The 10,104-nt window shown below is 48.5% G+C and overlaps 1 protein-coding gene across 4 annotated transcripts; it reads left to right on the top strand.

Moving 5' to 3' along the window:
• The first annotated feature begins 388 nt into the window (after positions 1-388).
• On the top strand, positions 389-9,215 carry LOC133932485 (zinc finger protein 408-like). 4 transcript variants are annotated; one of them, XM_062379576.1, is made up of 9 exons: positions 389-512; positions 984-1,233; positions 2,003-2,058; positions 2,829-3,028; positions 3,953-4,596; positions 5,745-5,954; positions 6,217-6,340; positions 6,785-7,060; positions 7,571-9,215. In XM_062379576.1, the coding sequence occupies exons 2-9, from the start codon at positions 988-990 to the stop codon at positions 8,221-8,223; spliced, it is 2,409 nt and encodes an 802-aa protein (XP_062235560.1). In that variant the 5' UTR covers positions 389-512; positions 984-987; the 3' UTR covers positions 8,224-9,215. The 4 variants fall into 4 exon arrangements, with proteins under 4 accessions (XP_062235560.1, XP_062237187.1, XP_062236280.1 ...); XM_062381203.1 differs by having other exon boundaries at positions 6,827-7,060; XM_062380296.1 differs by having other exon boundaries at positions 397-544.
• Positions 9,216-10,104: the final 889 nt, after the last annotated feature.

Below are 10,104 nucleotides of genomic sequence, written 5' to 3' on the forward strand. Positions count from 1 at the left end.
TCAAAGCTGATGGAGACAATGTGAAATTATTATGATTATTATTATGATTACGTCAGACTGTAGAACTTCATGTTCATGTGAGTCAACAGAGACTTTAACAGTTTGAGGTTTGAAAATCAACTCAGATACTGAAACTGTAAAATCATGAAAGAAAGAATCAGTCAGAACAACAACAACCGGAAAAATCACAGATGTGAACGTGAAGGAAGATGGCTCTTAAAAAATCTAAAGAGAATGAATCAAACTTTAAAACAACACTGCTTTAACTGGTTTATAAAAAGAGTAAGAACACAACTACTGCTACTGATAATGATGATAACAACAACAACAACAATATATAATAATAATAATAAACCTGCCAAACTTTGATGAATGGAGCTGACTGTCGGCGGAACCAAAGAGCGGCGGACTGTGTTGCCGGTCGGACCCTAGAGGAAGTGGACTCGCTGGTCCATGTTCGCTGAAGTTGTTTGAACCGGATCCATGAACCCGGTGTGAAGCGAACCCTTCAGGTAATCAGATTACAGACCGTGGCAGGTCCCAGGTCAGAGCTCAGATACTTTAATTCTGTTTAATAAAAATAAAACTGATAAAGTCTCGCTCTCAGACCGATGCTAACCAATGCTAGCTAGCTAACTAATGCTGAGACACACTCCGGGTTCAAGTTGTATTGAACTCACATGTTACGAACATGTATGTTGTGTTGGAACACCTGTTGTTAAACCAGCCAATCCTGTGGCAGCTTCCCATCCTGCAGAGAAGTCCATTGATCATGTGACTTCTGAGGCCACGTGCAGCTCGAGGACTGATGGACCAATAGAAACCATCAAACTCTGAAACACGTAGAAACAGAACAAGCTGCAGCTCAGCAGGTTTCCTCTCACGTCATGTGACCTGAAACCAGTTCAGAGCATCTGGTGCTGAACCAGTTGAACAACGTCTCCCATCACCTCTCCTCCTGTAACCAGTGTGCTGCTCCACAGGTTGATGGCCGCCCGTCCTCCTCCGGTCCCGTCCACTCTCACCTCGTGGCTCTCCAGCTTCCTGCCCTGCGGCGTCGCGGTGGGACCGTCCCGGCTCTGCGAGGGACGACTGGGGCTGTGGTGGGTGGGCCGCTGCCTGGGGGCCGGGGCCCTGCTGGGCAGGGGGGGGGACACAGACTGGACCTGGAAGCATCACAGCGGCCCAGAGGAGGACCTCGCCCTGAACTCCCACAGCACTGAGGCACAAAAGGTCTAATACGTCTTAAATCAAGAACATGAATCCTTCCCAATCCTTATTAAAGTGGAGTTCACATGGTTTATTCTTGTTCACTTTCAATACAAGAACAGTTTTTCATTCAGATATTATCTAAATTATATTTAATCATTATCAAACAATTTTCAGACACCGCTTGAGTAAATATTAGTGATAAAATCACACACAATACCGACCTGTGCAGCTTCAGAGCACAGACGCTACAGCAGCAGTGATGTTTATACTCTGAGTCCCGGCTGAACCTGAGCTAACCCTCAAATCTCCAAAGACACACAGAATCCAGAAGCTCTGAACTTAATGGACCGTCTCTTTTGGACTGAACATTTCACATTCACCGGCATCAGCTTCTTTTCTCCGAAGCGTTTTGTCTCTTGTGTCGACAGAAGCGTGAACACGAGCTTTCTGCCTGATTAACTGCTGCAGCACGATAATGACTCTTTCATTTCCACTGAGCGTTCTGAAGAAGGCGACAGGAGGAGGCGCAGTCCAGCACCTCCTCGCATGTTCTGCTGATCATTTACAAGGACACTGCAATCCATACACATTCAAATCACACACTAGAAATTTAACTTTGTACAGAATGAGCCTGAGTGAGACGTTGACAGAAATCCTCCTCATCAGCATTCAAATCTAAAATCCATATCCCAGGTAGAAAACAGAAGGGACTTCAAGCAGATGGATAATGATCATCAGATTATGGAGCAGTGTTCAAACTATGACCTGATGTAAATGTTGTGTTTCACAGGCACTGAGACAGAAAGTAAACAAGGAGGCTCTTCTACAAAAATCCGTTTGGATCAAGTGAGTTCACGCACTCACCAAACGATCATCTTCATCTTCAACTCAGCTGCTTCTTTCACTGAGACCTCACTCAGTGTGTGTTAGTGGGATCAGTCTAATACAGTAATACACATGTAAATCTGTAATATAAGGTAGAGAAGAAATTAAATATTCACATGTAATTAGAATAATACATATAAGCAGAATAATTCACAGTGTAGCAGACCCAGTTGGATCACACAGAGAAATGAGTATTGACCCGTTTCATGAGCTGCTGGTTCAGACTGGGTTGGTGAGCTAGTCGACTGGGAGCAGAGCTGGTTTCTGAAAGCTGCAGGAAGGAGCTGCTGTTCGATCATCAGTGACCTCACCGTCCACTGAATCCTGAATCCACCCAATAACCATTTAACTGTGTTCTATCCAAATTGATTTGTATAGCACCACATCATAATGTCCCTTATCTCAAAGCACTTAGAAATCCCTAATGAACACATTCCAGCTTCTGTTCCCTCAACCACGTCTTCCTCCCGTCTCCCCCTCTTCTTCAAGCTTGGTACCCTGTTGTTGAGTTGTGTGTGTTCTCTGTGTGTTTAGTGACAACGCTGTCTCCAGGCAGTGAGCTGAGCTGGTCCTGGGATCAACTGCTGGATTAAGCTCATTATACTTATTCTAAAAACGGCACATCATGTCACTTTGAAGGATTTATACAAAACGTCTGTTGTCTGTGAAAAACCAGGTTGATGTTTAAGCTCCTCTCCTTCTGACTCTTCTTCTCTCTTTGTTCTTGTCAGCTTTGCGTGCCGAGCGCTCAGCAGAGCTCAGCAGAACGTGGCTGTGCAGTGTGTGTGTGGACAGATGTGTGTCGGCGAGTGTGTGGATGTGTTTCTGCGTGTGTGTGAGGACGTCCGGCCTGGAACCGAGCTGCTGTTTTATGACGACACTGAAGGAGACGGTCACACAACAGATGAGACCAACACACAGGAGAACTCGGGTACTGACACACAGCTGCTTGTACATCAACTTGTACTGAAGAGTCGGTGTGAGTCCACAGAGTTACTGTAGCTGCCATCGTCTGTCTCTGTAGCCCCCCCCCCCCACACAAACACACACACATACATACACACACTCACAACTCTCTGACCTCTAGAGTTTCAGTTAAAAGCCTCTTCAGCTGAAATCCACTCAAACTGCAGATTAGAGGATAAATCATTTTTTATAAACTGAAAGTGAATCAATTAAATGAAAACATTAAAGTGTGTAAATGTTATTTAGGAGTACTAATACTAATCCTTTATTATTTCTGCTTTAAGGAGCATTTACATGCAGGGATGATGGGAGATAAAGGGCGACCTTTATACTGAAAATACCCTGCAGCTGTAGACGGTGGCTAACCTGATATTTAATAAAGCTGTGGACCACTTCTACAGATTGAGAATATAAATCAAACAATTAAATGCGATTAATTGTGATTAAATATTTTAATTGCTTGACAGCACTACTGAATACTAAATTAAAGATAATAGATAAGAAGCAACTCTCTCCCTGGAGGGAAGTTACGCTGATTCTGCAAATAATAATTAGATTCAGATCGAGAAGAGAAAACTGTGATAAAGTGAGAATTATAATAAGTCGTGGATAAAAGAAGCTAAAAACAGGTCTTTGTAGAATTCATTCAACCAGAATAACTGAAGTGAACAATCTGAAAACAGATGTTAATCTAAGAAAGTAAATTGAAACAGATCATTTGTATTTATGAGATTTTGAGATTCACTATAGTTCAGAGAGAATTTAGATATATAAATATATATCCAAACAGAAAATATTTGTAAATAACATTGTCATTAAATGATGATTAATTCGATTGGCTGCAGTTAATCTCAACATGTGTTTCTGCTTATGTGTGTTTATTGGACAGATCATGAAAAAGACCCAGAGAGCACAACTAAGAAGATCTCAATCTATCGAGAAAAGGAAGAGATGGACAAACACAAGGAGGGAAAACAGGAGGAGGGGGAGGAGGAGGGACGGAACAGACACCCCTGCAGACGCATGAAGAAGAGTCACCCAGTCAGACCCAGGAGGAGGAGGGGGGGAGTGGAGGGAACCCCGTCTGATGGAGGAGTGCAGGGAGGTGATGGTGAAGGGAGGACAGCTCAACAGGGTCACTCTGACTCCAGAGGCCTCCCTGCACCTCCTCATGTCCGCTGCAGCTCCCGTCTGGCTGCGAAACCACGACGGGTTCACTGTCAGGCCGGCCTGGTGAGGCCCCCCCCCGCCCGCCCAGACCCGCCTGGACACACTGAGGGGAAGAGGCGGAGCTCCGCACAGGGCGCCAGGTGCATCCCAGAAAAGATGGTTTCCATAAAGACGGTACAGCCTGAGGCTGAGGCCGCCGCGGAGGTCAGAGAGAGACGCTACAGATGTTCCAGCTGTGGCAAAACGTTCTACCAGCTCAGCCACTTAAAGAAACATCAGTTCAGTCACACAGAGGAGAAACCGTTCAGCTGCCAAGAGTGTGGGAGGAGCTACACGTCTGCAGAGAGCTTCAGAGCCCATCAGGTAGAGGAGGAGACACTGACTGGTTTAGAGGAGGAGGAGACACTGACTGGTGTAGAGGAGGAGACACTGACTGGTTTAGAGGAGGAGACACTGACTGGTTTAGAGGAGGAGACACTGACTGGTTTAGTGGAGGAGACACTGACTGGTTTAGAGGAGGAGACACTGACTGGTTTAGAGGAGGAGGAGACACTGACTGGTGTAGAGGAGGAGACACTGACTGGTTTAGAGGAGGAGACACTGACTGGTTTAGAGGAGGAGACACTGACTGGTTTAGAGGAGGAGACACTGACTGGTTTAGAGGAGGAGACACTGACTGGTTTAGAGGAGGAGACACTGACTGGTTTAGAGGAGGAGGAGACACTGACTGGTGTAGAGAAGGAGACACTGACTGGTTTAGAGGAGGAGACACTGACTGGTTTAGAGGAGGAGACACTGACTGGTTTAGAGGAGGAGACACTGACTGGTTTAGAGGAGGAGACACTGACTAGTTTAGAGGAGGAGACACTGACTGGTTTAGAGCAGGAGGAGACACTGACTGGTTTAGAGGAGGAGGAGACACTGACTGGTGTAGAGGAGGAGACACTGACTGGTTTAGAGGAGGAGACACTGACTGGTTTCTGTCAGGTAGAGGAGGAGACACTGACTGGTTTAGAGGAGGAGACACTGACTGGTTTAGAGGAGGAGACACTGGATTCTTTAGAGGAGGAGAAACTGACTGGTTTAGAGGAGGAGACACTGACTGGTTTAGAGGAGGAGACACTGACTGGTTTAGAGGAGGAGACACTGACTGGTTTAGAAGAGGAGACACTGGATTCTTTAGAGGAGGAGACACTGACTGGTTTAGAGGAGGAGACACTGACTGGTTTAGAGGAGGAGACACTGATCTACATGTGGATCCTCCTGCTCCTCCATTGATGATCAGTCACTCAGACTCTGGGCGTCATGGAGGAAGGTTCCTGAAGTGATCAGCTGCTCAGCTTCATAGAATCTAGAATCAGAATCTAGAATCAGAATCTAGAATGTGTAAATCTGTATCTGTTCATCCATTGAGGACCACAGCCAGTTTCAGTCCCTCAGCGATAACAGGAGGTGGAGGACAGATTGGACAGAGGGACAGATGTTTGATTATGGTGTTTGTGTATTTGCAGATGAGTCACCGTGGGGAGCGTCCCTTCTCCTGTCCTCACTGTGAGAAGACGTATGGACTGAGGAGGGACCTGAAGGAGCACATGGTCCTGCACACCGGGGAGAAGCCCTACTCCTGTGAGCACTGTGGCAAAGCGTTCGGCCGCCGCCCCTCGCTCCGCATCCACCGCCTGCTCCACTGCAGCAGGAAGCTCTACACGCAGCCTCCCAAGGTAGAGCTTCACTCTGCTCCTCTGCAGGCTGCTCTACCTGGAGCTCTGGGAGAGCTGCTATACCGACTGATCACCACCTCCTCATGGAACCACATTTAAAACAAACTTGGATCCAAATGAAAAGCTTCTGTCTCTGAATCCTAATTCTTTCATGTACCTTCTGTCACTGTGTGATTGGTTCAGTGTTGGTCCTCAAGCAGCAGCTTGAGGTTGAAGGATCTAGAAACGTGTTGGAAAGGTTGTGTTTGGATTTCTCTCCCAGGTGCCGTGCACGCTCTGCCCCAAGCTGCTGGCCAGCGGCAGCTCTCTGAGGAACCACATGAAGCTCCACTCCGGAGAGAGGCCTCACGTGTGTCAGACCTGTGGGAGGAGCTTCAGTCAGAAAGGTCAGTGTCTGAGGCCGGGGTCGGGGGGGAAACACACTGCAGCCACTTTAACTAATGATGAACTCATCATAATGTTACACATAAAAGATCCACACACAACAATCTGTCCTTTACGTATTTCATTATTAAAGGTGTGTGATGTTAAATGAATCTGATTCAGAACCTGTTTATGAAAGTGAAATATTGAACGCAGATATATTTTAAAAATGCTTCTTCCACCACTGCTCAAAATGTCAACATCTGATTATTGTCAAACACAGTTTATTCCTCGTCACATTGATGATTTAACTTGTTTATTTTCAACGAGGTAGAAATATACATTTGTTCCTTCATAACACTTGAATAATATTTTCTGCTGTGATCAATTCCCACAGTTTATGTTTTCATCTGTCAAAGGGACAGCATCAGTCCAGTGAGAGAAACTAATCTTCACACATTATGCAGATTCTCTCCGTCCTCATATTCAGCGTCTGTTGCTCGACTCAGGAAACCTGGAGTGCCACTTGAGGATCCACAGCGGAGAGAAGCCCTATCCCTGCTCCCAGTGTAACCAGAGCTTCTCCCAGAAACCAGAGCTGCGCCGGCACACGATGGGCCACACGGGTGGAGGCTTCCTCTGCAGCTACTGTGGGAAGTCCCTGAGGGACCCACACAGCCTGAAGGCCCACGAGCGCCTGCACACCGGAGAAAGGCCTCATCGCTGCCCCGTCTGTGGAAAAGGTCCAAACAGCATCTCCACATTTAGAAGTCAGATATCTCATTGTGAAGACACGTCCTCAGAGCTCTGTTAAATGTTTCTTTGAGAAGTTTCACCCACATTTCATCTCAGATTAAAGAGCCCAGTTCCCCCTGCACCACAGGAGCTTTAAGCTTAACCCATTAGGGGGGGGGGGGCTATGCAGATCGTCATCATTTACCCCTAAACCAGTACATTGAGCGGGTTCCATACATCAACAAGCGGAGAGAGCAGAATCGTTAGCTGACCGGCGCTGAGAGATGCACGTCCCGTGTGAACCCGGCGTTACGTAGTGATGTTAAGAAGAATTGAAATGAAAGGTTTTAGAAATCGAAAAGGTAAATTCATAAATGGTGTGGGTCCGATGCCTCTTCAGCCCCAGCTGAGTCACATTCACTTTCATCCACCAGCTGAAACCTGGGTGGAGTTAGTTAAAGGAGATCTTTATTTATTTCAAGAGCAGGAAATAAGAATCAATGCTTTCTTCTTCTCAGGTTACACGCTGGCCACCAAGCTGAGGAGACACATCAAGTCCTCTCACGTGATGGAGAAGCCGTACAGCTGCCACTGTGGTGCGTCCTACACCGTGAGGCAGAGTCTGCTGAGGCACCAGGCTCAGCACAGGAAGGAGGGAGGAGCTCAGGAGGAGGTGGAAGAGGAGGCAGCACACAGGGAGGAGACGGACAGCAGCTGGAACGATGCCACTTTAAACTCAACTCACCCGAAGCCAATCAGAGGCCGACCCAAGAAGAACCCCCTCCCAGCAGAGGCGGAGGAGAAGGAGGTGAAGGAGGTGAAGCGGAGAAAGGGAAGAGGGGAGGAGAAGGAGGGGAGGCAGGGAGGAAGGAGCATTGAAGAGGACCACACTTCAAGAGGAGGAGATGAGGAGGGTAACCTCCAGCACGCCGTCGTCTACGTCCACGCAGACGACCTGTCAACGCCAAGCTCCGCCCCTCTGCTCCTCGCCTCGGAGAACTCCCTGTCTGCAGGGGCGGGGCCGGAGCTGGTGGAGGTGGTGATGTCAGAGGGTGCAGAGCAGTGCATCGTGGTCCATGGGCAGCAGGCGGGAGGAGAGCTGCTGATCTTACAGGAGGAGGAGAGCGGACTCTGCTCGGTGGCTCAGACTGTGGAGATAAACAGCGTGTAGATCTTTTCTTGTGTGTCCTTCTCCTCATTTAAAGAACCAGGACTCCAGTGTTCACCTCATCCTGCTGCTCAGGCTGGAGATGGTGTCCAGGCTTCATCTTCTTCTCACCCTGATTGTAAATGAGTGACCTGGTGGCTCCATGTTGCTCTTCACTGCCCAGTGCTGACTGGGCTGACTGGGCTGACTGGGCTGACTGGGCCTGGCGGGTCAGGCTCCCTCCAGGTCTGGATCCAGGAGGGTCACAGTGGGTTCTTTTCTGTATGTGGCTCTTTGTCTGGCCTCCCTTTCTGCTTTGGCCTTCAGCTTTAAGTAGATGATGACAGGAAACAGGAGAAGGTCCTTCAGAGATCCAGGGACCTGCCCTGATGGATTAAATGTTGCTCCACGAACACAGATGATTTGAAAACTCAACCCCCCCCCCCCCCCCAACGGATCTCCTAAGAATGTATGTCACATGACTGCAAAGATGAATAATTATCATTAAAACAGAATAATAAGATTACAGTGTGTCACAGAGTCGACTAATTATAAATGACATGTCACGTTACCTGATGATCGGGTTCCCTGCTGGAGACGGGTCTGGAGATTCTACTGGCGCGTTGTTTCCTGCCTCCAGGAACATCCCATAATCAAAGACTGTAAAGTAAGAGAAACCTGAAGGAAGAACAACGAGACGAGTTCAACATGCGTTTCTCTGCTGCTCTGGGATCAGGTTCTTTAGACGAAGGCTGAGAAGCTTCATGGCCTGCTGAAGACAGACAGGAGGACAGAAACCCAGCATCTGGAGAAGAGCGTCCAGGTGCAGCTGGGTCTAGAAGCTCCAGATGGTGTGACGCTCCAGATCCAGACGAGAAGAGGAGCTCCTCCAAACTGTCAGTGTGTCTGTGTCTCACCTCCTGCTGGAGGTTCAGCTCTGTTAGGAATGATGATCACACGCTTCAGTCTTTATGAAACTGTTTACTGTAAACATCACAAACACATTTTCAACGTGACCATCAGACTCGTGTTCTGGGCTTCAAACCTTTTATGTGCAGATGTCACGTCATTGCAGATCTTTGCTGTTTGTCCCAGTAACGTGCGTCCAGCTGTCTGTCCTCACGTGTCTGTCCTCAGGTGTCTGTCCTCACGTGTCTGTCCTCATGTGTCTGTCCTCACGTCTCTGTCCTCGCGTGTCTGTCCTCATGTGTCTGTCCTCGCGTGTCTGTCCACGTGTCTGTCCTCGCGTGTCTGTCCTCGCGTGTCTGTCCTCACGTCTCTGTCCTCACGTGTCTGTCCTCACGTGTCTGTCCTCACGTGTCTGTCCTCACGTGTCTGTCCCCATGGTCTCTGTCCTCACGTGTCTGTCCTCAGGTGTCTGTCCTCACGTGTCTGTCCTCAGGTGTCTGTCCTCAGGTGTCTGTCCTCACGTGTCTGTCCTCAGGTGTCTGTCCTCACGTGTCTGTCCTCAGGTGTCTGTCCTCACGTGTCTGTCCTCACGTGTCTGTCCTCACGTGTCTGTCCTCAGGTGTCTGTCCTCACGTGTCTGTCCTCAGGTGTCTGTCCTCACGTGTCTGTCCTCACGTGTCTGTCCTCAGGTGTCTGTCCTCAGGTGTCTGTCCTCACGTGTCTGTCCTCACGTCTCTGTCCTCACGTCTCTGTCCTCACGTCTCTGTCCTCGCGTCTCTGTCCTCGCGTGTCTGTCCTCGCGTGTCCTCACGTCCTCACGTCTCTGTCCTCACGTCTCTGTCCTCACGTCTCTGTCCTCACGTGTCTGTCCTCATGTGTCTGTCCTCACGTCTCTGTCCTCGCGTGTCTGTCCTCATGTGTCTGTCCTCGCGTGTCTGTCCACGTGTCTGTCCTCGCGTGTCTGTCCTCACGTCTCTGTCCTCACGTGTCTGTCCT

Source organism: Platichthys flesus, chromosome 1 (genome assembly GCF_949316205.1).
Source record: "Platichthys flesus chromosome 1, fPlaFle2.1, whole genome shotgun sequence".
In the NCBI taxonomy this organism is placed as follows: Eukaryota; Metazoa; Chordata; class Actinopteri; order Pleuronectiformes; family Pleuronectidae; genus Platichthys; species Platichthys flesus.

Excerpts from the sequence above, each read along its gene's own strand:
- LOC133932485 (XM_062379576.1), top strand. The coding sequence starts at position 988 with ATGGCCGCCCGTCCTCCTCCGGTCCCGTCCACTCTCACCTCGTGGCTC. Across the intron at positions 4,597-5,744 it reads AGAGCTTCAGAGCCCATCAG|ATGAGTCACCGTGGGGAGCG; the intron begins GTAGAGGAGGAG and ends GTGTATTTGCAG. Across the intron at positions 7,061-7,570 it reads CTGCCCCGTCTGTGGAAAAG|GTTACACGCTGGCCACCAAG; the intron begins GTCCAAACAGCA and ends TCTTCTTCTCAG.